This window comes from Podarcis melisellensis, assembly GCF_964234715.1.
Source record: "Podarcis melisellensis genome assembly, chromosome: 7".
Classification (NCBI taxonomy): Eukaryota; Metazoa; Chordata; class Lepidosauria; order Squamata; family Lacertidae; genus Podarcis; species Podarcis melisellensis.
Window position 1 is genome coordinate 14,338,873 of NC_138539.1, and position 26,779 is coordinate 14,365,651.

At 45.8% G+C, this 26,779-nt stretch overlaps 1 protein-coding gene across 1 annotated transcript; it reads right to left on the bottom strand.

The window, feature by feature from the left end:
* Positions 1-1,224: 1,224 nt before the first annotated feature.
* On the bottom strand, positions 1,225-26,489 carry TBC1D31 (TBC1 domain family member 31). The gene is made up of 22 exons (XM_081918710.1): positions 26,334-26,489; positions 25,457-25,603; positions 24,813-24,928; positions 23,307-23,485; positions 22,769-22,920; positions 21,376-21,535; positions 20,208-20,408; positions 19,298-19,474; positions 18,046-18,125; positions 17,612-17,758; positions 17,275-17,408; positions 16,311-16,444; positions 16,023-16,202; positions 13,722-13,954; positions 11,997-12,149; positions 9,604-9,739; positions 8,423-8,515; positions 7,592-7,732; positions 6,888-7,082; positions 5,128-5,278; positions 2,401-2,532; positions 1,225-1,511 (listed from the first exon to the last, which is right to left on the bottom strand). The coding sequence occupies exons 1-22, from the start codon at positions 26,408-26,410 to the stop codon at positions 1,372-1,374; spliced, it is 3,258 nt and encodes a 1,085-aa protein (XP_081774836.1). The 5' UTR covers positions 26,411-26,489; the 3' UTR covers positions 1,225-1,371.
* Between the last annotated feature and the right edge of the window lie 290 nt (positions 26,490-26,779).

A 26,779-nucleotide genomic window follows, 5' to 3' on the forward strand; every position in this document is an offset into this window, starting at 1 on the left:
CATGTTGATGGGCAGGAGAAACGGGGCCTTTTCTGCTGTGTCCCCTCCCTCCTTCAAGATTAAGGAATCCCCTCCCTATGGAGGTGTGGGTGGCCTAAACTCTTCAAATTTTTAAGTGAGGTTAAAAAAAAACCCCAGAAAACTTTTTGAGTTTGAGCCACCTCTGTTAACCTGTTCTTTGAACCCATCTATTTGCAGTTCCTAGTCATTTTTAAGCTGGCCTTTCTCTTTTAATACACCTGTGGCATTGCTGGGTTTTAAATGGTTAGTTTTCAAAATCAGTTTGCTTTTATGAGATGCAAGCTGCGATGTGTTGCCATAGATTCGGAAAACTGCAGCCCATGTTGGCAGTGTCGTTTTTAAAAAAGCAGCTCAACAACTTTTCTGTCTGGATTTTCACTGTTTGAAATATGGCAGCCCTAAATCTGCCCCTCTTAGGTAGGCTGTGCCTTAAAAGCTGGTGAACAAATAAATTTATAAATGGCTTTGTTTGGGGGCGGTGCAGTTTATATTTCTTGTTTTTAAACAGTGAGTATTGTATTTTCCGATCTGGTTTTATCTTCCATGGCATGCAAGTTTCTAGAGGAAGAGAGAACTTGAAAACATTGAAACCACACCCACCCAACATGTTATGGGGCTGAAACAATGTGTTTTCTCTTTATGTGACATGCTTCTGTTTGGCATCAGTGAACATCATTTTTGTCAGTAATTTAAGAGATTGCACATAGACTCCATTAAGTTGGGTTACTGGAATTTGTGCAGATTTAGTCCTCTTTATACAATCAGTGGGGCCAAATAAGCTTGAATCCAAGCACTACAGTATTGATTTGGTAGAATTGGTCAAAATATGTCACCAGACCTATTTCTGATAGGGACACTGAGCTGCATGCTTTTATGCACCATGTATTGCTGGTGTTATGTACTGAAGTTCTCACCCTGGGCCAGCAGGGGGATACTGTAGATAGTTATGCAAATGAAGGATCAAAAGTGACATTCAGTGATTGGATAGTTTTAGAAAGTTGTTACAGTAACAAGGTACTGGAGCTCTATATAAGCAGGCTGACAGAGCCCTTCAGTTCAGTTCTGTTCTGGCCTCTGAATAAAGAAGAGCTGTTTGAAGAATCGCTATGTCGTCTGATATGTTCACCCACAACTTAACAGCTGGTGTTTTATTTGAAAATACTTGTGTCTTTTACTTTAAAGATTTGCTTTAAAAAACAGCTACACCTTTCGTTTGGTATTTTATTTTTATGTACAAAAATATTTCTAAAGGCATTGAGAATAAAAATGGTCTTAAAAAATCAGTCCCTTTGATCTCTTAAATGCAGCTCCTAAGTGGAAAAAGTCCATCTGCAGGCAGATGTTGTCCCTTCAGCTGCTCCACTGCGCATCTGTTGGTGGGGCTTGCTTTCCACGCGCCTGCGACATGACCTTTCGCCTGAGCTGTCTTACTTCCACCAGCAACTCCTGCTCTCTGGATTCCAGCTCTTGCCGTCCTCTGTCTAAAGAAACTAACAAAAAAAGGAAAGATAAGAATTAAAAGCCCCCCCCCTGGGGATTACAAGGGTGGAACAGCAACTTTTTGGAGATCAAAGCGGCATGAAGTTGTTTTATCTGGAAAGTGTAATTGCACATGTGAAAAGAACGTAAGACGAGTGTACAGGATCGGGCACCTAGTCCAGCATTGTGTTCTCTCAGTGGAAGGGATACGGGTGACGCTGTGGGTTAAACCACAGAGCCTAGGACTTGCCGATCAGAAGGTCGGCGGTTCGAATCCCCGCAGCAGTTCGAAAGCACATCAAAGTGAAAGTAGATAAATAGGTACCGCTCCAGCAGGAAGATAAACGGCGTTTCTGTGCACTGCTCTGGTTCACCAGAAGTGGCTTAGTCATGCTGGCCACATGACCCGGAAGCTGTACGCCGGCTCCCTCAGCCAATAAAGCGAGGTGAGCGCCGCAACCCCAGAGTCGGTCACGACTGGACCTAATGGTCAGGGGTTCCTTTACCTTTACAGAGAAAGCATTATACATCTGAATTCTCAAAATATTTTGACAATTCCCTTGCCAAAGGCTACGAATGAAACCTGATGAGAGATGTGCTGAGTGTCCTCCTATTATCCTATAGAGACAATCCAGCGCTAGACAGAAAAAGTTCTAACTGCTTGGATCCGTCTCCTGCCTTTGGCCTCAAGAGTGCTGAGACACATAAGGTGCACAAAGTTCATAAAACGAACTGGCCAAACTCCTGCAAATCAAGCTGGATCGCTACATCTTTATTGTGGAGGTGGGGTAGGGAGATCAGAACAAACCATTTGGTTCCCAGCTAATCTCATCCACAGGATGGAGAACAACCTATTCGTTTGTTTGGAAGGAGCCCAAAAGACTTTGCTTAGCCACTTACAGTGTTTTGATGCTTCTTCTGCCGGCGAATCGTTTAAGCAGACATTGCCAGGCTGTGATTGAGTCTTGCTGGGTGACATGAGGGATTCTGTACTCTTTCGGGTCTGGGAGGCTCTCAAGTCGCGCAGTCTCTCTGCAGAAAGGGGACAGGCGGGACCCAGGAAGTTCTTGCTAAGTTACAGGCACACTTTGAGCCAATGTATTTTATCAATTTTACACCAAAGCCACATCAACTTTATACCCTGAATCATGATGAAAATGATGCCATTTTTGAAGCTGTCATACAAAAGCACTTCATTTATTCATGGAACGTATTATCTGAATAATAATTATTTTATACCCTGCCTGTAATGGTTGTATGGGGTTGCTCGTGCGTAAGTTGCCGCCACTCCTGGCTAGGTAGCCTGGTTAAACCTTTCCTGGCTGGACAGACCTTCACTTCGTGGCTGTTCAGTCGCTAGCAGAATCCGTCAGTGGGTGTTTCTTGAATTTCTTCCAGCAAAGAAATTCTTTGACGCCAAGTCTATGCCTACTTTCCCTGCACGGAAGTCTTCTGCGCAGGGTGGGTGTGGGTAGCGGAGGACCTGTGCTCTCCCCGCTGGTCTTCGGCGAAGAGTCCTGGAGCCCTCTCTCCGATTCCCCCATCCGCCCCCCTTTATCCCTGGTGTAGCGCTGATTTCCTTACCCAGCTGCTGAGTCTCCTCTCTCCCTGCTGGGCCCTTCTCCGGCATCGCTTGGGAGCCCTGCCTCCACTCCTAGCTCTGATGTCAAATCCCTGACACTGCCCATGTGTTATCCGGAATTGTGTTTTGAACACTATCAGGACACTGAATACAGGCTTTCATATGCCGCCTTGGTTCATTCCTACACTAGCCAAGACCTTAGAACAATCTTCAAGAGCAACTCCATCATGTCAGTCTAGCCTCAAGGCTCACAGAAATACAGAGCTAGTCTAGGTTATCTGTGAAGCAGGATGACCCAGGAATCATCAAATCATACGAACTGAAAGGGACACGAAGGGTCATCTCGTCCAACCTTCTGCAATGCAGGAATCTCAACTAAAGCATCCATGGTAGATGGCCACCCAACCTCTGCGTAAAATCCTCCAGGGAAGGACAGTCCACAAGGACTATCCAGCCCCTAGTCTGTACACAATGAAGTAATGATGGAGAGATTGATAAACTGAACACATTGAACGTATTATCAGCATGATTCCAGTGTACTACTGTTATCAAATTCCCTTGTTTCTCCAAGGAACTCAAAGTGGTGTGAATGGGGGTTATCCCATTTTATTTTTATTCTAACCCTGACAGAATCATTTAGGAAGTTTGAATCTGGGCTCAAGGTAACTTAAGACAGGGAGGGGGATAGCAAGTGCCTGGACCAAGGTCAAAACGTGGAGGGATGTGACTATCCTGATGTTCTGTAATACAGTGGTACCTCGGGTTACAGACGCGTCAGGTTACAGACACTTCAGGTTACAGACTCTGCTAACCCAGAAATAGTACCTCAGGTTAAGAACTTTGCTTCAGGATGAGAACAGAAATCGGGTGGCAGCAGCGGGAGGCCCCATTAGCTAAAGTGGAACCTCAGGTTAAGAACAGTTTCAGGTTAAGAACGGACCTCTGGAATGAATTAAGTTCTTAACCTGAGGTACCACCAAGGTACGTGAGGTTCTTAACCAAGGTACCACTGTACAGTGGTACCTTGGTTTACGAACTTAATCCGTTCCAGAAGTCCATTATTAAATCAAAACCGTTCTTAAACTGAGGCGCGCTTTCCCTAATGAGGCCTCCTGCCGCCAGCGCCCTTCCACCATTCGGATTCCATTCTTAGACTGAGGTAAAGTTTGCAAACCAGGACACTACTTCCAGTTTTGCGGCGTTCATAAACCGAATCGTTTATAAACAGGACTGTTCTTAAACCAAGGTACCTCTGTAGTTAAGACAGTTGGACTACGACCTGGGAGTTCAGGGTTCGAATCCCCACTCAGGCATGAAGCTCCCTGGGTGTCCTTGGGCCAGTCACCATCTCTTAGACTGACCTACCTTGCAGGGTTGTTTGTGAGGATGAAAGGGGGAGGAGGGGAACCAGAAACGCCACCTTGAGATCCTTGGAAGAGAAAGGTGGCATATAAATGTTAAAAATCGGCTTCCATCAGCCTCAGCCAGCACTGCCAATGGTCAGGGATTATGCGATCTGTTGCCCAAGGAGATTTGGACGGCCACAGGATGCTCACACTTATCGTATCCATGATATAAGCACACTAGCTTTCAAATGGACCACAAATGTTACCACCATGTGCTTCAATTTTGATGTCTGAGAAGAAGAAGAAGAAGAAGAAGAAGAAGAAGAAGAAGAAGAAGAGGAGGAGGAGGAGGAGTTTGGACTTGATATCCCGCCTTTCACTCCCTTTAAGGAGTCTCAAAGCGGCTAACATTCTCCTTTCCCTTCCTCCCCCACAACAAACACTCTGTGAGGTGAGTGGGGCTGAGAGACTTCAGAGAAGTGTGACTAGCCCAAGGTCACCCAGCAGCTGCATGTGGAGGAGCGGAGACTCGAAACCGGTTCCCCAGATTACAAGACTACCACTCTTAACCACTACACCACACTGGCTCTAGTATTAGGTAGTATTAGGTAGTATTAAGGGGGGGGGGAAGGTTTACAGAAATGCCTGAAGTAAATGAACAAAACACGTGGACTGCATGCAGGAGGCTTAAGCACTCACCAAAATAGCTGTCCTCGTCTTGGAGCTTCTCAGCCAATTCTACAGCATCGTTCATTTCCCGTTCTAGAAAGCGTTTCCTGTTGGCATCCAAAGCAGCGGTCACAGCCTGCTCTGCTGCTAGCTGCTCTTGCTTTTCCAGGAGTTCCTCCCACTGAAAGAAAACAGGCACAGAGAAGATGCTGTATTGAAAAAGGGAGAGAGAGCAGTTGAAGAAGGAGGCAGCAGCATCAGGGACCAGCACTCTTAAAGGTGCTGACCATTAGGTCCAGTCGTAACCAACTCTGGGGTTGCGGTGCTCATGCCATAATAACTGTAGATTCCTTTAGGGTGCAAAAAGATTATTTTTTGTTGCTGCAATAGGCTCACACCTGCTTTGAAAGCTGTCTGCTTCTTATTGCTCTTAACTAACAAGTGCATTAAAGGTAAAGGTAAAGGGACCCCTGACCATTAGGTCCAGTCGTGGCCGACTCTGGGGTTGCGGCACTCATCTCGTTTTATTGGCCGAGGGAGCCGGTGTACAGCTTCCGGGTCATGTGACCAGCATGATTAAACCGCTTCTGGTGAACCAGAGCAGCGCACGGAAACGCCATTTACCTTCCTGCCGGAGGGGTACCTATTTATCTACTTGCACTTTGACATGCTTTGGAACTGCTAGGTTGGCAGGAGCAGGGACCGAGCAACGGGAGCTCACCCCGTTGCGGGGATTTGAACCGCCGACCTTCTGATTGGCAAGTCCTAGGCTCTGTGGTTTAACCTACAGCGCCACCTGCGTCCCCTACCCCAGCCTCGAATTCCTGCAGAGCTTTCTATGAAGGCGATGGAAAGAGGCATAAGTGCAGGGATCCCAGTTGGTGTGGGGCTCAGGTGGGACTGCTATGAGGAATTATGAAAAATGGAGCATGCCATTGTGTCAGCGATGAAAGCATTGCTTTGACTGGGCTTGATTCATTGACAATAATTTCTGATCAAATCCCACGAGCCTCTGCACCTCTGCCCATTTTCTCTACTGTCCATTCTCTCTGCCTGACAGTCATGTATAGCATATTACACAGGCCAGTTGCTTCACCAGGCATCCTGGGCCATAAATATAGAAGGCAGCTTTTGATATAGCTTTTGTTAGTTTTGTCAATCTTAGGGCCAGGAAGAGAGTTCAGGAAGAGAGTTCACAAGGAGATGGTAGATACTACCTGTCCTTCCTCTCCTGTTTACTGCTGTTTATGACCTCCAGGGTTTGCTAAAAGCATTCCTCCTTGATTCCTATTTTATTTACTCTGAACTACGTATGCATCCTCAAGTAGGAAATAGTTTCTTTGTAGTTAAAAGGATTTCTCTGATCTAACTTTGTCCCACATGGGGATGTTTTTGAAATGCTCAGAGGACATCTGATTGGTTTTTACAGCACTGGGTTATAGGTTCTTTTGTTAATAAAAGGGACCTGGGCCAGGGTGTGACAGATTATTATACGCAATTCCTCCCAGAGTCTTGCTGGCCAAGCCTCGTGTGTATTTTATTAATCAGGGTCCAATCCTTCCTTGCCTTTGGAACGCAACAGTTGGGACTGCAGCGAGGGAGCAAACGGGCTGCTGCATTTTGAAGAAACAGGAAGCAACACACCGTAAGTCGCCCAACCAGAGCCACGCAAGAGGTGAACTGAATGTGCGGTTCATCAGCCACAGAAGTGGTCCCTCCCCGTGCCCTGTGACCCAACCGCGTCCACCACCAGAGGCACAAACAACTCTGGCCAACCTCTCAGCACTCACTTTTCTGGCTTCCTCCTCTTTCATTGCCCCAAACAGCTCTGACTCCGCCATTCTGTTGTTACGGAGGTGCCTGGCCAGCTCTCGATATCGCAGGTCGCGATCCAGGTCGCTGCTTCGTTGCTTGCGCAGGACCTGAGTCCGCCAGTCCGTGTTAATGTGCTCTTGATCGGCTTTGGCCAAGCATTCTTCAACCACCTCAAAAAAAGAAAAGAGAAAAAAGATACCATTTGCATCAGGGAGAGACAGGCTTTGAGTCTGTTCCCTCGAGGAATGCGCCAGGTTTGTAAGAAGAGCCTCATTGCTTGCCTATGAAGGGTGACAATTGTCGGCAGGCGATCAAAAAAGGAGGCTTTGCAAAAAGGAATCCCCCCCGCCATTATCCGCAAATCACTAATAAATGAGTATATTTGGGTAAGTGGAGCAGACCTTTTGTGAACTTTCTGTGTAACCCTGAAAGTACAGTAGCTTGCTTTGCTTAAAAGACATCTAGAGATGAATAGGCATGTGAAGCCAGGAGAGACTGGCCTGGTTTGGGGGCACAGAGTCACACTCCCCAACAGTAGGCGCCACTACCATTCACTGAGACAGCGTGGGGCAGGATGGGCGCAAGGTGTGGGTCACAATATTGATTATGAATTATGGGAAAACTTGTGTGTTCCAACACAAGGTTAAAAATCAGGAGCTACAACAATTTCTGCTCTTACTTGCTTTGCGTTCGATTCTCCGTCCTGCTCAATTTCAATCAGCCTCTGAAGGAAAAGGTCTTCGTGATCAGCTTTTGCCCGGCTCACGTCCAGCTCCCCTTTCACTTCCTGAGCCACACTTTCCTGCTCTTTGAGTAGTTTCTGCCGAGGTAGAAACTTTGGTTAGAAACAAGGATGGCATGGAAGAGTGTTTTTTATCAGCTGGAGTTTGTTTTGTATCAGAAGTAGTAACAGGGATGCATCTTCAAAAGGTACAAAAAGGACTGAACTGCCATGCCGAACAAGAGGAGCTGGAGTGATTCTGCAGGTTAGAACAGCCGGATTTCTAGCCTGTTGCCAATTTGAAAATCAGATCGGGCAGCACAGAATCACAGAGTTGGAAGCAATCCCTGAGGGTCATCGTGTCTGGCCCCCTGCAATGCAGGAATCTCAACTAAATCATACATAACAGATGGCCATCCAACCTCTTCGGTCCCTCTCCAACATAGTAAACTTTCCAAGCCACTCAGATTTCCATCTGCATCCAATCTCAGCTTTGACAGTGAGGAGGATAAAGCTCTAACCAATTGTAGAGATGCATCAAATGTCTACCAAACCACAGTGAAATACAAGGGCAAGGCATAGTCCAAACAACAACAACAAAAATTTATAATAATAATAATAATAATTTACTTATACCCTGCCCATCTGGCTGGGTTTCCCCATCCACTCTGAGTGGCTCCCAACAGAATTAAAAGCACAATAAAACCCCAAACATTAAAAACCTCCCTAAACAGGGCTGCCTTCAGATGAGATACGACTGCAGGGTCCCAGCAAGTGAAGCACACAAACCTGCTCAAAAAGCCGCCTTTGTGCCGTGAGCTCCATCTGCCGCACTTCTACATCCTGAACTGTAGCAGCAGTTTCTTGCTCTCTCATAGACGCCTAGGACAGAAAGAGATTGTTAGCCCAGAAGAGCAAGGATGTCCCTTCTTTTGTTGCCAGCATCTCCACATACAGTGGTACCTTGGTTCTCGAACTTTATCTGTTCCAGGAGCCCCTTTGACTCCCTAAACGGTTCAAAAACCAAGGCGTGGCTTCCAATTGGCTGCAGGAGCTTCCTGCACCCAATCAGATGCTGCGGAAGCCACGTCGGACGTTCGGCTTCCAAAAAAAGTTTGCAAACCAGACCATTTGTGGCGTTGGGGAGCCAAAACGTCCGAGTACCAAGGCATTTGACAACCAAGGTACAACTGTATATATTGAATTGAAATACTTTATTGTCGCTTTTACAACTTGTATACAGTGAGATTACATGAGCACCCCCCACTCAGCTCTCTTAGTCTTAATTCCCCTTGTTTACTGACGCACACCCACCAAACCCGAAAGTCAGTTGCCCTGTTGTTATCTTTTCATTCAGCAGCCTAACAGCCCACGGATAGAAGCTGTTCTTTACCCTGTTGGTGTGATTAATCATGCTTTTATATCTTCTGCCCGAGGGCAGGAGCTCAAGAAAGTGCCGGCCAGGGTGTGAATCATCCCTGAGAATTTTCCTCACTCTCCTGAGGCAACGTTATATATATTTATATATATATATAAATAAATAAATAACAACCCACCCACCAGGGTGAGGGGAAGCGGTATCGTTAATCAATACAGCCTCTTGTAAAAAGGCATCTTCCACCTCGCAGCCTCCCCTTACAGCTTTCCTACTTGGATCTAGACCAGCAGGGACTAACTTTTCAGATGAACCCAACCCCATAGTGAAGTTGTTTGGGGCTGAATCCACACACTCAAATGATGGCTATGTGGCCATAGAGAGACCAGCTCACCTAACTCAAGAAAGCTGTTAGATGGCCCTGGGAAATGAGAGAATAGTCCAGAAACCCTCAAAGAAGCGACACCTGCTGGTTTCACAATCCACTTTCGGCTTAGTCCACACCCAAGCAGGAGAAAGATGCAGGAGAGCAGTTTAAAGGCAGAAGAGCAAAGCCGAGATGGGGAGCCTTTGGCTCTTCCCAGTGTTGCTTTACCTTTCTTGCAATTTCGTCATCAAGCCTTTTGAGCTCCATTTCCCGCTGATCTTGCTGGTACTTTAGGAAACGCCTCCTTGCGGCTTCCAGTAACTGCAGCTCCTTCACTTTCAGCTCTCGCTTCACAGCGGCTAGTCTTCAAAATGCAAACACAGAGGCAGGAATCAAGGAGGGCAGGAACAAGTGACCCTCTTATGATATAGAAGTGACACTGGGCATTAGTAGCCTTTTCTAAGCAGCTGGCCATCTGCCCCAGCTACCATTGCCAGGGATAATGGGAAGTGTAGCCCAAAAACTGATGCAGTGTGAAATTCTGGAAGCAACTTCCAGCTGCCTACTGTAGCAATTCTGACAGGGTGGATAAAAATAAAATATTATTTTTAAAAAACAACAGATTTTTAAATTTTTAATTTGGACTTTTAAAATAAAATGCTTCTGGAGGAAAAATCTTTCTAAAGATAGTTTTCTATTTAAGTTACATTATACAGTGGTACCTTGGTTCTCAAACTTAATCCGTCCCGGAAGTCTGTTCCAAAACCAAAGCGTTCTTATATATTAACAAAGCTGTATTCGACGGATGAAAGTACATGATGTTTGACATGATTGAGAATCATGGACTGAGGGACAAAGAATTATGAAGCGTTAAAATCAAAATGTGGAAAATATGGAAACAATGAGAAGAAGCAGAACTAAGATGTGGAGATATGCTTCAGAGATCCAGACCGTGGGGAGCCCTCCAAAATTAATAAATACAATTTGGACTATAGTTTGGTCTTTTTTATTTTAGTTTTTTTAATTTTAATTGGAGTATTAGGATTGGATACATTAATTGGATGTTTTCTATTGGAAAATCAATAGAAATGATTAAAAAACAACAAAGCGTTCTTAAACCAAGGCGCGCTTTCCCATAGAAAGTAATGCAAAATGGAATAATCTGACCCAGACAATTAAAAACAACCCCTAAAACAGCAATTTAGCATGAATTATACTATCTAATGAGACCACTGATCCAGAAAATGAAAGCAGTAAACCAGGCTGCAATCTACTACCCAGTATCAAAAACTGACAGTGATCTTCTTGTTGTTGTTGTTTAGTCATTTAGTCGTGTCCAACTCTTCGTGACCCCATGGACCAGAGAACGCCAGGCACCTCTGTCCTCCACTGCCTCCCGGAGTTTGGTCAAACGACAGTGATCTACCCATTGCCAGTGACAATAGACAGTGATATACCCATTGCCATTGGAGGGACGAGAATGGAGGGGGGAGTTTAAGTGGGGTGTGTGTGTGGAAACATTCAAACTGGAGGGACGAAGAGCGAGCATGGGTGTGTGGGGGGAAGGAGGTGGCTAACTGGATGCAGGAGAGGGCAGTTTAAGTGAGGGGAAGGAAAGGGAGGCAAAAGTTCTCTCTCCCCCCCAGTCCACCCGCCCCCCCCCTCTTGTCAAAGCAGCTGAGCTGCAGAATGCTGCCAGGACACTTTTATCCAATGCCCCAATCAGCACAATTTTTCTCTCTCTCTTTCATCCAAGCAGCTGGGCTTCAGAGCGCTGCCAGGACACTTCTCCTCACCAGCCCAATCAGCGCGATCTCTCTAAAAATGGAAGTGCCACACTAAAAACGGAAGCTCAGGACACATTTGACTTCCAAAAAGAATTCGAGAACCAGAATGCTCACTTCCGGGTTTGCGACATTCGGGTTCTAAGTTGATTGTGAACTAGGCTGTTTGAGAACTAAGGTACCACTGTAATCCAAAGACTATGAATCAGTAAATAAGGATTTGTTTTAAGTTTTTCATGTGTGCTAAAACTCTATGGTTTTGTTTTTGTTTTTAAATTGTTTAACCACATCAGTTAACAAACATGGATACATATGCTATAATGTTATTGCTTTAGTTACAAAAATTGTTTCAATTGTTATCAAGGAAATGATTATCTTCATCCTTCCAATAAAGTAGTATGGCACAAAAGTTGTCCAAAAGTTGTTAATTTATTAAACCTCACAATAATTTCATAATTATCTGTGTATTTCTAATAGTATAACCAAATCAGTAATTTTTGATATAACTGTAAAAACTGTAAAAAAATTATTATTTCAAAAATGAAACCTTCATCTGGTTGTAAATATTATACTAGCAAGAATGAGTCTGTCTGTTAAAAAAAATGATTTAAATCAAGTCTTACTGACTAGTGATTTAAATCGATTTGATTTAAATCAAATCCACCCTGCTCTGTGACCCAATAAGGTAGAGCTTTTTACAAATGTAATCTAAACAGGGAAATGATATTTTGCAAGATGAAACATTATTTATTTTGCAAGACAAGTCCATCTGCAGAAGAGCAGTTCTTCCAGTAATATTCCCGTGGTCAGTACCAGGGATGCTAAAACGGAAAATACCTCCGTCTTTGCTCTGCTAGTTTCTCCTCTTCCTTAAGCAGAATCTTCCTCCTTTGCTCCTCAGCCTCCTGAAGCAGCTCTTGCTTCCGATACCAAGTTTCGTCTTCCACTCTGCGCTCGGCTGCTTTGGCCTCTATCTCCTGGACCAATTGTCTGCAAAGAACAATCATAGGGAAGTTTTCAAATGTTTGAGGTTTCATTTTGCTTTTACATTTGTTGGAAGCAAATGTAGTGTGTGGGGTAATGCAGTTAAGTGGGCAGGGTTCAAAAAATAAAATAATTTCAAACCTGTTTAATGAAGCAAGAGTTCAAGCAAGTCCATCACCTTTTCAGTTCAAAGAACAAAACAGTTTTTAATCTCAAATACTATACGTAGGCAGTATAGATCACTATAGACTGGCCTAGATTATAAAGCAATGCAGGCTAAAGAGGGGGGAAAAGTTTGTTGTACATTAAAAAAAACACCATTGTTCCAAACGCTATACATTTATCTACAGTTGTACCTCGGAAATCGAACGCAATCCGTTCCGGAAGTCCATCCGACTTCCAAATGTTCAGAAACCAAGGCGCGGCTTCCTATTGGCTGCAGGAAGTTCCTGCAGCCAATCAGAACCCATGCCGGACATTCGGGTTCCAAAACAACGTTTGCAAACTGGAACACTCACTCCCGGGTTGGCAGCGTTCGGGAGCCAAAATGTTCGACTCACAAGGCGTTCGACGTCTGAGGTACAACTGTACTGGCAATAAATAGATGGGCAAGTCCAAAAACCCAAGATATTTTTCTCTTCAAATGTTCAGTTATTTCCTTTCAAAGGGGCATCTGCCTGTCAAAATGACACAAAGATGTCGGGTGGCCTTTTTACTTTTGCCTACATAGTTAGAAATCAAACCACACGGGCTAAGGAACAGTGATTTGCAAGTGTCACTCATTAATGGTGCCTGCATCTCCTCCCCTTTCAGCCAAAAAGCCACCAGACCTTTGCAAAGCAGACCTCACTATTTCCAATGGGCAGGCTGTTTCACGGTCAAACTGCTCTTGACAGTGGGAAGTGTCACCCAAATGTTTAGCCAAAATCTGCTTTCCTTGCAATTTCCACCCACTGCTTCTAGTCCGGAGCCACAGACAAATACAGTGGAACCTCGTGTAACGTACCGTCCTCCTTGCGAACGCTTCGAGTTATGAGCTCCGCTAAACTGGAAGTAGATGCTCCCAGTTGCGAACTTTGCCCTGGGACGTGAGTGGAAGTCGCACGCTGGTGGCAGGAGGCGCCATTAGCGAAAGCGCGTCTCATGTTAAGAACGGTTTCGGCTTAAGAACCGAACTCCGGAATGAATTACTATATTTTTCCATCTAGAAGACGGCCCCCTGTATAAGACGTCCCCTATTTTGGGGGACTCCAATTTAAGAAAATGGGGGGAGATGGCCTCTGTGTATAAGACGCCCCCACATTTTTGACATTATTTTAAAGGAAAAAAACTTTGTTTTATACACTGAAAAATACGATAAGTTCGTAACCGGAGGTACCACTGTAGGAACGCAGCATCTTCTAATGCAACTGATCTCCAAAGAAGATAGTCTAAGTCCTGGTTTACAAGACTGGGCTAGATTGCCCTCTTGAAGGGCAGTTCAGTTTCCCATCCCGCCCCCCGAGTTGCCAGTCATCTTTCCATCAAATCTGCAAAACAGGCCGCCCAACTAATTCCCCGCTGCCACCGGTTCAATACCTCTCTCTCAGGTACTCGATCTCATCCTGTCGGATTCGCTCTCGCTCCTGAGCCTGGTAATCCACAATGAACTTGGGGTACTTGTTAAAGATGGGGTACTGGCCCTTGGTCAGCGGCACAAAGTCCTCCAGCATGCGGCGTGGGTGGATGTCAGCCGGGGTGCATTCCATGAGGTGGTAGGCCTCTTTCAGCACGGCGCCGATGTCGAGGTTGTTCCGATGGTGGAAGAAATACTGCAACGAAAGTGGCCTTTGGTTTAGGACAGAAATAAATAGGGGGAGAGGGACACGGGTGGCGCTGTGGGTTAAACCACAGAGCCTAGGACTTGCCATCATAAGGACGGCGGTTCAAATCCCCCTGACGGGGTGATCGCCTGTTGCTCGGTCCCTGCTCCTGCCAACCTAGCAGTTCGAAAGCACGTCAAAGTGCAAGTAGGTCAATAGGTACTGCTCCGGTGAGAAGGTAAACTGCGTTTCCGCGCGCTGCTCTGGTTCGCCAGAAGCGGCTTAGTCATGCTGGCCACATGACCCAGAAGCTGTACACCGGTTCCCTCGGCCAGTAAAGCGAGAAGAGCGCCGCAACCCCCACAGTTGGCCACGACTGGACCTAATGGTCAGGGGTCCCTTTACCTTTACTAAATAGGGGGAGGATCCTATTTGGAGCTGGCTCAACTTTCCTGGGATTCTGGCAACTGGACCTCAGTCCTCCAGGCTCTGCTGAACTACAACTCCCATCATCCCCAACTGTCAACAAGGCTGATGGGAGGTGGAGTCCAACAACATCTGGAGGGCCACAGGTCCCCCAGCCTTGAACCTGACGGAACCTGCACCAAAGGCATTAACAGATTATACAATTTTGGTGGTCCCTCCCGCCCCACGTGCTAGAATTGATGGTTTGATTATTTATTTTGTTTCTGTGTTCCAAAATCTTATAAATTTCAATTACGCTCCAGTCAAAATATCGCAACTGCCGTTTCAACGACTTCCATATTGACACATTAAAGGATTTCTACACCTACATATGAAGCGTTCAAACTCTCTCCTTCCTGTGTGTGACAATTATTCTGTCCAGTGTTTCTTCCCGTCCTTGTAATATATTATATCTATCTTTTGTCAGTTGTTGCTTTTCTCTAGCATGCCCAATAAATAATAAATTTCCAATAAATTTCCTGTTTTCCCTCACAAAGGCCCTGTACCCATGCCTTTAAGAGATGCATGAGGGTGAAAATCAACAGAAGGGGGGGGGGACAGCAACATCTCTCCCTCTCAAAGAGTCACCACATGGGGTCCTGTCTTTCTCATTTACATTTATTTAGCAGATGTCAATCCTTCCTCCAGGGCTACCACCTTCTGTCAATGACACGAAAAACAGGATAAGAGGTGACACCTCTTCTGCTTGGGATTTGCTGTCATAGTTGGGACCCCCTTCATGCCAAGGGGCACTAACTTTCACCTGGAGCAGTGATCTTCAGCCCTTGGTCCTCAGATATTGTTAGACTACAACTCCCATGATCCCTGGCCACTGGACTAAGCTGGCTGGGGTGATGGGAGTTTTAGCCCAACAACATCTGGGGACCCAAGGCTGAAGAATGCCGGTTGAGAGCAAGGGTGGTTAACCTGGGTCTCTCCAGATTAGGGAAGGGTAGACACATTAGGATCTGGTCTGTCCCAGTTCTGCCTGGTGAGGGGACTGAGCCTGTTCCACTCCAATGCTGAGCAGACTCTGAAAGGAAAATCCTTAAGAAATCTGCACAGAAACATAAAGGCAATGAATAAAGATCTAATAGGGCTTATATAATGGTCTGAGGGCTGCAGAGATTATAAAAACAGTTTATCTGCCTATCTATAGTCTGGGAGTGGCTGGGCGACCTTTTTTTTTGAAAAATGTGAGAAATACCTTTTATCAGAACAGAAGCAGCACTGCAGCTGTCAGCCTACCTTGTAAAGACTCTGGAAAGACTGCAGATTGTGAAGTGGATCCGCGATCTGATACAGGTTGTAATCCACCCAGATCGAGTCAGGCGAGTATGCTTTGGAGTACCAATTTGGTGGATTCCTCACACATTCCCTACTCCAGATGTTGCTCCACTATGTCTCCAATCAGCTCCAGACAGCATGGCCATTGGCCAGAGATTATAGGAACTGTAGTTCAGCAACATCTTGAGGGTCACAGGGTAGTCACCCCGATATAGAGCTTAGTTATCTACTAGTGTGGACTGGTCATACAGCAAGATCCAGGCTCCCAGGCGAACAGAGTTAGGCCCCCTGAATAGACACGCTGACCCAGCAGCAAGATGCTCACCTCAAAGTCTTCCTTCTGACTGCAGTGAAGCAAAGGAGCTCTGGAAGAGATGATGTAAGCAGCAACCACCATCAGAAAGTAGGAAGGGTGGTTGGAGAAGATGTTATCGAACATTTTCAGCCATTCCTCCCTTGTCAGAACCTCCGAGAACATGGTTTCCAGAAGAGGCCAGGCGTAAACCTGGTGTCAGGTGGCAAAGACAATTAATGGTCACCTAAGCACAACACATCGAACAATCTCATGCTAATACTGTTCCATGCGAAGGTTGAATATGTATTTATTTTTAACCTGTGATGTTATATTGTAGCTCATGAAATGCTGAAGCAGCTCTTTGTCATGATGTGCCAATATGTTCTCCACCATGCCCAGGATGTTGACTGGAGGGTTGGGGAAAAACTCAAACCAGTGCTGACACCAATTAACTAAAAAGAAAAGAAACAGAAACAGCTCATTGCACTAACAGCAGCACACAAATCATCTGCAGTTTTGGTCCTGCCAATGACTAACTCATGTTTGAAAAGTTGGTGGATGCAACAAGGGGGCAGTGATACTGAATCTTTCTCCCAAATGTGCCTTCCACTTGACATTTTTCAATGACAGCATTACACTCTGTGACATTTTGATGAAGCTCCCGCTAGCATGTGAATGGCCGCCATTCAATCTTATTGGGAAAATCCACATACTGTGCTTGGGGACACTTTTGAGCAGCGCAAAACCTCTCCCACTCATTCCCAATATTGGGTAGCCCAACCCTTATTGATAGAGGGGCTCTTGGGGGTTGAATGTTGCAGCGCATCCCACAGAAGTCCTCATCATACCAGTCCTCCCTCCAGACATCACAACAAGGGGCATTTTGCTAGCTGGTAAACAATTTCCCCCTTTAATGGACTCACACACCCTTTACTGTGGAAATCGAGTGGATGCTGGACTCCATAGCTATGCCAGCAATTCACAGCTCTCTGCTATGTGCAAGCTGTCTCTTGGAAGCTACTTCAAAGGCAGTGCCTGTGCTTGGACAATCATAGCTTGGCTTAATTGCAGCATTTCCCAAACTTGTGTCTCTGGCTGTTTTTGGACTACGATACCCATCATCCCTGACCACTAGACCTGCTGGCTAGGGATGATGGGAGTTGTAGTCCAAAAACAGACCCAAGTTTGGGAAACCCTGGATTAACGGAACCAACATATAACTATTGAAAGACAGCCCACAGTATAGGAAGTGTGTCATCATTCAAGAGGGCTCCTGCCTTACCTATTACAGTAGCAACCACTTCAAAGCAGATGAGCTGGTTGTTCTGGAAGAGTTTGACAAAAGGGAAGGCCAACAGAGGGACGTAGGGCATCTCGCCAAAGATGGCGGACCAGTGAGCTAGAGCAGATAAGGTCCTGTACATGGACAGAAGAAGCAAGTGCTCAGAGAAAAGTTGGCCAAGAAGAATCTCATTTAGTGAAGAGTTTAAATCAGCCTTAACTAAGCTGGGCCCTTCGGATGGTTTGGACTATAACTCCCATCAGCCCTAGTCAGTGTGGCTGAGCTGGCTGGGGCTCATCTTCCCTTCCTTCCCACCTGAAAACATGTCCATATTTACCTTTGTAGGACTCTCAAGAGTTTCCTGCTTTTAATAGGGTATTCATTCTGAAGGTGCACAAAAGCCGAATGGGTCCCTTTATCCAACAGGCTGCTAAAGGCCAAGTGGTTTTCTGGGAGATGAAGTAAGGACCGCCAAACAAACATCCTGTAACGACAAGGGAGATTTGCAGACACAGGCCAGTTTGTGCAGAAGCGGCAGAGCCATGATGCTAGCTTCCCAACAGGTGTGGTCACAGTTGCTTACTGCGAAGGATGAGGCAGCGGAGAAGTCAGCAGGGTGCAAATGCATCGGCAGGAGTGTCTCCACCAGAGCATATGCACCACGCTGGCTTCCCCACTTGCAGTAAGCAGCAGCAACCCCCCTGCTGTGGGGCTGGTGCAGTAGCTCCACTTTTGGTAGAAGGAAAGACATCAGGTTTGCACCCCACGCACCTGTATTTTGCAGGATACTCCCCAAATCCTTTCAGCAAGGTTCGCAGCCGCTTCTTGTTCAATCCATCAGGCAGCTCATTCTGGAACAGGAGCCACAAATTATTTCTTGCACTGAGATGGCCTTTTCGCACCCTTCTTGTCTCTCCTCTCTAACCTCTTTCCTCTGTTTTGAATTCTGCACCTTGCAGTCTCTACTGCAGGTCCACATTATGACCAAGCTACCCTTCTTTTCTGTCCTTCACCTTGAAATGCCATCTATTGATTTTCAAAACCAGCTGGGTGCTGCCTTAGAGCGGCCATCCTTTAAGGCACAACTTTTGAGTCAACTGTGCATAATCACCAGCTATCTGGCGAGAGGGGTGTTCCCAGACTGGGATGTTTGCATCTCTCTAGCAGAACTCATCTCGGCCAAGTTGTAAGGGAAAAAGAGCTGGGAACTGGGAAGGAACAAAATGTGGAATGAAACATGTATCTTCCAATTTTTTTTAGCTCAGAAACATATTGGGGAAGAGTGCCTGCCTTGGCTTTAGTGGTCGTAAAGTAAAGGTAAAGGGAGCCCTGACCATTAGTTCCAGTCGTGGCTGACTCTGGGGTTGCGGCACTCATCTTACTTTATTGGCCGAGGGAGCCGGCGTACAGCTTCCGGGTCATGTGGCCAGCATGACTAAGCCACTTCTGGCGAACCAGAGCAGCGCACGGAAACGCTGTTTACCTTCCCGCCGGAGCGGTACCTATTTATCTACTTGCACTTTGACGTGCTTTCGAACTGCTAGGTTGGCAAGAGCAGGGACCGAGCAATGGGAGCTCACCCCATTGCGGGGATTCGAACTCCCGACCTTCTGATCGGCAAGTCCTAGGATCTGAGGTTTAACCCACAGCGCCACCCACGTCCCTTAGTGGTCGTAGCAGAAATTTGAACCTTGGGTGCGCTATTTCCAAGGAGGAAGATTTATACTAGCCTCCTCCACCCTGGTGGCCTCCAGACGTTGGACTCCAACTCACATCAGTCCCAACCAGCATGGCCAATAGTCAGGGAAGATGGGAGTTGTAGTTTAGAAAAACAACAACAACACGTCTAGAGGGCATCAATGGTAGGGAATGCTGTTCCATACAGTCAGTCACAGTAGTGGCGACCTTCTATTTCTTATTATTTTATTAATTCCACCCTTCCTCCTAAGAAACTCAGGGTAGTGTGTGTGGATTTTCTACTTCAGGAATCAGATCTTGGCCCTGCCCTGCCGAAGGTTCTTACCTCTTTATCCTCATGCGACACATCTGGCTGTGGTTTTAACATTTTGGTTTGGATCTTTCCCCTTTTCGATTGCCAGGGTCTTTCTGAGATGCCGGGTGTCACTCTCACTGTCAGCTTGCTAGTGTCAAATTTGCTTTTAGATGACTCTTCAATCACTTTAAACAGAGGTGGGGGAGGCTAAAAAGCAGAAAATCCAGGAAGGAGATCCATTACAAACCTTTCAACGCCGGAATGCAAAATGTATTCTGTAAAACCTAGTTAAAAGTCTAAATAATCCTGGTCACTGCCTAAATACAAACCAATATGCTGCTGAGTAAGAAATGTAGAGGTTATCTAATTCTAGAAGCCTGTCTAAATTCTGCCCTATAACTCATAAGAGGCATTAGTGGATAAGGCAATTTTAGAAAGACTCAAATCTGGGTTGATCGTTTTTAAACTTTTAAGGTAGATATTTCCCCCCTCAATTCATTAGAATGGCTTATATCAATGTGCAGACTAAATCAAGTAGTTTCCGACCCACCTTAAATCATAAATCAACTCATAGCCATTATCCTCCAGGGAGAACTCTTCACCTGGTTTGAAATCAAAACTCTGAGATGTACAGTATATTTGCTAAGGTAACACACATGAGGTGTTGCTTGCAGGGGAGAAAAAAAACTGGTTGGGAGGAAGAGTCCCCTGCCCATTGATTTTCCATTGCAACCCGCTCCTCCCACACTGAAGCCATAGCTCTTCCACAGCAGAGCATTGGAACTGGAAGCAACTCGGACCAGAGGAAAACACATTAGAAGTGTTTTCTAATGCAGTCCCAAAGCAACAGTTGGCAGGGACTTCCTAAAGGCATCTGTCAGAACAGAATGCTGCACTGCATGGGCCTTTGGTGTGATTAAAGAGGATTCTTCTGATGTACCTTGTTTACTTCTTTTGTCAGTGCCTGGACACTATATATGTTAAGGCTGCCGTTCTCCATGACTGCTGCAATGTACCTCCCATTAGGGCTCACGGCGACAAGGCTGATTCCCTCCTCGTGGCTGCCGACATCAAAGAGTAGCTTGCATGTCCTTATGTTGATGACTCTCATGATATTATCTTGACTCAGCACTCCAAGAACCTAGAGGGCAAAGAAGAGGGTGTAAGAGAGCTAATGTGGAATGGACAAAGAGCTTAATTTGCTTTATTAAGCAAACAGACATAACGCTGTGATCCTAAGTAGGACTTCTATCTGGGTAAGCATGCGTAAGATTATGCAGTAATATTCTGTAGGCAAGAAAATGGTTTTCATTTACATATGGAGACTCTAATGCAACAGGTTTTTTAAAAAAATTATGCAGACATAGAACTGTTGCGTGTCACATGTCTGTTTATATTCCAGTACAGTTTGCTGGGAACTTCCGTTGTGTGTATAGCCTTTGCTTTTCCCCGTCTCTCTGAGAAGACAAAGAGACAACATGTTTCTTTGTCCTGATTTATGATTAATAAATCTGTAGTTGTAGTATGCTTCCACAAGCCTCACGCCTATTCTGTGTGCGCAGTTCGCTCTGCTAATATAGTGTGCCCTGGCTTTGAAGCTTGGGTGCGCAACCCGAAAACGTGTAACCTGAAGCGTCTGTAACCCGAGGTACCACTGTATAAGATGATGCTTTTTTGCTTTTAAAAAAAAAGGCAAAAATTGGGCGTCGTCTTATACACAGATAGCGAATGCAAAGTGGGGACGTGCAATTAATGGCAGCAGCAAGCAGGAGATTGGCAGCGGTGATTGGGCGGGTGATTGGTGGCTGTGGCAAGGCCTGCTGGCGATTGGCTGGGCCAAGTGGGTGGGTGGGCTGTTGGTGGCAGCGAGTGGGCAGGCAATTGGTGGCTGTGGCAAGCTGTGTGATTGGCAGTGGCGGGCAAGCGATTGGTGGAAGTGACCTCCCCCACACCCCCAGAAAGCTAAACAACTTAATTTCTTAATTATGCGGTAAAAAAATATAGGGATTGTCTTATACATGGGGGCATCTTATACACGGAAAAATATGGTATGTGTCAGCTACCAGGAGCTTAGTGAACACCATTCTGTTTCGAACTCTGCCACGCACCTGATTAGAACCACCGTCAAAGCTGTCTGGGAGGAATTCGAGGTGGCGAACAGCTCGCACTTTGGTGGGCATCTGGATGATCCGAAGCAGCTGCTTCGACTCCAAGCACCACAAGTGAAGGTGGTTTGATTTGCCCCCCGCTGCAAGGACACGGCCATCTCTGCACCCCAAAACAAGACATAGTTGACGTGAATGGAGGGGAAGGGTCTCAGCGCAGTGGTAGAACACCTGCTTTGTATCCAGAAGGTGTGCATGTCTCCCACCTTGACTGCCTGGATAACCGCTGCTAGTCTGGGTAGCTGATACCAAGCCAAGTGGACCAACAGTCTGACTCAGTAAAAAGCATGTGGCTCTGCCAGCTGATTGGAGGCAAGCACCTCTGCCCAACAGCAGAGGAAAAATAAATCAAAAAGGATGAGACATTGACCAGAGGAGGAATGACTGCTGGGAGGAGTGCAGAGAGAAAAAAACCCATGGCACACCTGTACCAGCAAAACTAGACGCCTTAATCTGCCCCAGCTGCAATAAAACAGATTTCTCCCATACGATAATCTTTATTATCATTGTCCCATACAGAACAATGAAAATGAAAAAATCTACATCATTCAAAAGCCAACAAGCCTGCTATCCCAGCCTGCTTAACCCCCTAAAAACTCTGATACCCTATAATTAAATACAATATACTCTCACAGAGACTACCTTACACTGTGTTTAAAACCAAAATCACATTTGGATAAAAACTGTTTCTCAGGCGGCTAGTCCTAGTCTTTATAACCCTGTACTTTCTTCCAGAAGGCAGAAGCTGAAAGAGATCATTTCTGGGGTGCACACTACCCTGCACTATCTCTGCAGCTTTCTTATGAGACCTGGAAGCGTAGATTTGATCCAAGGTGGGAAGAGTGCACCCAATTATTCTCTCCACAGTCTTTACAACCCTGGGCAGCACTGTTCCCCCCCCCCCGACTGTTCAACTCCCAAACCACACACACAGACCATAAGTTAATATACTCTCAACAGTACAATGGTAAAATGCCATCAACAAGTCCTTTGAAAAATTATTTTTCTGGATGATTCTCAGAAAATATAACCTCTACTGTGCTCTCTTCATCAGGTCTTTAAGTTAAAGAGTAAGTTGTCTTTCCTGCATCACTCCCCCAACTGCTCAACTTCCTTCCTATAGGCCGCCTCCCCCTCTCCATATCAGTCTCTATAGCCAACAGTCTCTATAGCCATACATATCATGGCTCTATAGCCAACTGTAACCTTCCAACAGTTTGACTTCACCACTGTAGGCGCAATCTATTGTCTCTCAAGACACACGGATGCCGGAAAATCTAACCATAACTCAGCATTACCTAGAAGGACCTCTGCATGGTTGCAGAGTGTGAATTACCTTGTAACAGCAAAAACTTTATAGCTCAACGAAGATCCTTCAACGGGCGAAGGCAGCTGAAACTTGCAGCGAAGGGTATCAAACTCCCAGGCAAAGATAGAGTTATCTTTAAAGCAGCTGAGGATGGTGTTACTTAGTGGAAGAAAGAAAACCTGAAATCACAGGGAGGAAGACTTGGAAAGAGTCCATGCATTGAGCAGGAAATACTTCCAAGGTACAGGAGTCTAAAATATGCGCTTCCAGATTTCAACTGTTTAAACTCTATTATACTTCTGCAATGGGATAGGACCACATGAGCTTCGAGGTACCAAAATACTAGGACTCCAGGAGAACCTGTAAAATGGGGGAAGTCAGGCTTGAGTTTGTGCAGCACAATCAAGCTCTGGTAAAAGGAGGAAATACAAGAAGCGATCACTGAAAGCAAATACTTTGCAACAATGCCTGGAGCAGGCCATGTGGTACTGTGGAAGGGGAAGCCTCTCTGAAAGTGTCAAAAAGGTTGGCAAGCTGGGCAAAGGAAATGTTTCTTTGGACTGACCTTCTGAATGCCCACAGACTGGCGGACTTGCAGCTTTCTTTTCCTCTGAAAAGTGTCGAGATCCCAAAGCTGGGCTGTGTCGGTAGACGACGTGATGGCGTATCTACCGGAACCATGAACGGAGATGGAGGACACTGAAGATTCATGTCCTCTCATCCAACTAACAAGCTCTTTGGTATCTAAGGAAAGAAGAAGAGCAAAGAGATAAGACCGTGGTGGGACCTTCTAGCACAGTCTAATTCAAGCTTCTGGGGGAACTCTCAGAGGTGTCCGGTGCAAACAGGGGAAGCCATATGAGAGTTGACTCTGGCAGAGATGGTTGAAAGACAGCGTTTCCACCCAGATTCACTTCCAGCCTGAAAAGTGAATCACCTGTCAGATGATAAGCGGGTGCCCCCCCCCCCGGTGTCAAAAACGACCAGTGGAAATGCTATCATAGCACATATTTTGTTATGTTCTTTATCTTTGGTTTAATAATAATAATAATAATAAATTTTATTTATACCCCGCCCTCCCCGGCCAGAGCCGAGCTCAGGGCTGCTAACACCAGTAAAAACATAATAGGAAAAGAAAAAAACCAATTTAAAATACAGGTTAAAATGCCATTTAAAATGCAGCCTCATTTTAAAAGTAGCCCATAGATCAAAACCATAAGGGGAGGAAAACATAAGGGTCAGACTGAGTCCAAACCAAAGGCCAGGCGGAACAGCTCTGTCTTGCAGGCCCTGCGGAAAGATGTCAAGTCCCGCAGGGCCCTAGTCTCTTGTGACAGAGCATTCCACCAAGTCGGGGCCTGTACTGAAAAGGCCCTGGCCCTAGTTGAGACCAATCTAACCACCTTGAGCCCTCCAAAGTGTTGTCATTTGTGGACCTTAAGGTCCTCCGTGGGGCATACCAGGGGAGGCGGTCCCGTAGGTATGTGGGTCCTAGGCCACATAAGGCTTTAAAGGTCAAAACCAGCACCTTAAACCTGACTCTGTACTCCGTAATAAAAATGTGTTGTTTTAAAAAGGAGAGCAGTGGAGGTTGGGTCAGTTCTGGATCCTGCCCTCAGGCTGAAAAGGGTTCTGTATTCCTGGTTTAATCAAAGATAATAAAACTCCAGTTCTCAGGTTCCTAAACTAGTCCATGGACCTCCAGTGGTCCACGAAGATCATTCTGGTGGTCCATGGTGTATTAGAGGATTTGTGACTGAAGACAAGAGATGGGAGACCTCTTGCATTAACATTAATATTGCTTTTTAACTGCTGTATGGTTGGTGTTTTTAAAATAAAGCAACTAAAAATCACACAGCATCTAGATCACCACATTACAACTGCTACAACAGGAAGAAAAGCCATTAAGTGGTCCACCAAGATCCTCAACAATTTTCAAGTTTTTTGAATTTTCAGCGAGAAAAAGTTGAAAACCACAGCTCTAGTTTTATCATCACACACATGAGATGAAATAGACACTGAGAAGCAGTCATATATAAGGAACACAGGTTTTGTTAACCATGCTCAGTACCTGTATCAAAGCATTTAATGGAATAATCAGCCAAAGCCACAAGGAATTCTGTTTTCCTGCGGAGATTAAACGCCAGAGCAGTACAAGCTTGCATTGTTCGTTGCACCAGTTTGAACCTATTTGAACAAATCAAAATTATTACTTCAGAAGACAAGGAAAACTCATTGCAGCCATAAATCAAAGAGTGATTGTTGGTAAGACACATGCCTCAGTACAGCATTTGTGATTATATCACAGGCTATATAGTAGCCAAAAGACAATCTTATGAAATGAAGAATAACAGTTGTTAAAATCAACCAAAGTTGAAACGACACAATAAACCATGGTTAGCAAAAGCTTCCAAACTGCTATTTGTGCCTGATCTTGGCAACAGGGTGGGCAGTGTTTGAGATAAGGCTTCCTTAGGCTTGCTTTTGCAACACTAAACTATGTTTTAGAGTTACGGAGAAAGCAGCCCAGTTTTTTGAGTATATAAACAACTGGATAGGAACTTACTAGGGCCAGGAAGGGTAATCTAGAAAGAGCTCACCTCTCTACTTCATGCTTAAAACTGTGCTAGTGTATGTATCCCTCTACTGACCCACGGTTTTTATATTTTTAATCAGAGCACATCAAAAGATCAGAGACAAAGAAGCAGCACTTGCCTGTTGCCCACCAAGTCAAAAACATAGATATTCCCTTGATGATCTCCAGAAAGCAGTGCATCTCCGGAACTGTCAAAAGCCACATTCAAAAAGCGAATGGTCTTGGAATGATAGCCTGTGGCACTGTGAATAATATTTACGATGACTCTGAAAACAAGAAGGTGTCAAAAGCATGGTGTTATGAAGTGGTGAGAGCACCTTCCCCTACCCTGCTTTTTAAGATGCTGTCTAGGTTTGTCATTGCTTTTCTCCCAAGAACAAGGCGTCTTTTTAAAAAAAAACCAAAAAAAACCCGTGGCTGCTGTCACCATCTGCAGTGATCATGGAGCCCAAGAAAGTAAAATCTCTCACTGCCTCCATTTCTTCCCCTTCTATTTGCCAGGAGGTGATGGGACCAGTGGCCATGACCTTCGTTTTTTGGAAATCAAAAAAAATTGTATAAGATGTCAATACAGTGGTACCTCGGGTTAAGTACTTAATTCGTTCTGGAGGTCCGTTCTTAACCTGAAACTGTTCTTAACTTGAAGCACCACTTTAGCTAATGGGGCCTCCTGCTGCTGCCATGCCACCAGAGAACAATTTCTGTTCTCATCCTGAAGCAAAGTTCTTAACCCGAGGTACTATTTCTGGGTTAGTGGAGTCTGTAACCTGAAGCGTATGTAACCTGAAGCGTCTGTAACCCGAGGTACCACTGTATATGTTTTATCACTGTGTAAAATGATATGCTGAAAATTATTTTAAAATTATTTTAAAAAAGAAGAAAAGGCCAATTCAATAGTGAATACATTGGAACCGAAAGGGTAGCCTGCTCTTGGACATGGGAGCTCCACAGGGTCCCCCCCAGCCCCCCTAAAGCCCGTTTCCCCGCCCGGTTTACCCCTGCTGCGTGGCCGGGGAGGGCTTGCGGTGCCAAATCTTCCCGTCCTCCCGGCTCCCCAGGTCCGAGCTCTGCATCCTGACGGGGAACTGAGGCGAAGCCGCCGCCGCCGCCTCCCGCTCGAAAAGGTTCCAACCGCCCTGGCCCCGCCCCGCGCCAACCGCCGCTCGCCTTCCCTGGCCCCGCCTACTTCGGAAGGCACCAAAATCCCGCCGCGGGTAGGTTTAGACCTCCCTCCCGTTCTTTGAGGGTTCCCGAACGCCAAAAGGCAGGAGAGGCTTCTATCTCTCGATCCCCCCTCCGCTTTCTTCTCAGGGTGGGCCAATCCACCCCGTTGCATGCCGGGAGTTGTGGTTTCTTTTCTTTCCACCCGCGCAGGTGAAAACTGGGCTTGGGAGGCGTTGGAAGCAGGCGGGCAGGTTCAGGTGTAAACGGCCAAGGCTGTG

Bases quoted from the DNA above. Each gene is read 5' to 3' on its own strand.
- TBC1D31 (XM_081918710.1), bottom strand. From the start codon at position 26,410: ATGCAGAGCTCGGACCTGGGGAGCCGGGAGGACGGGAAGATTTGGCAC. The intron at 16,445-17,274 runs GTAAGGCAGGAG...TTTTCTTTTTAG, and splicing joins AGTGGTTGCTACTGTAATAG to TTAATTGGTGTCAGCACTGG. The intron at 13,955-16,022 runs GTGAGCATCTTG...CTTTCGTTGCAG, and splicing joins GTCAGAAGGAAGACTTTGAG to TATTTCTTCCACCATCGGAA.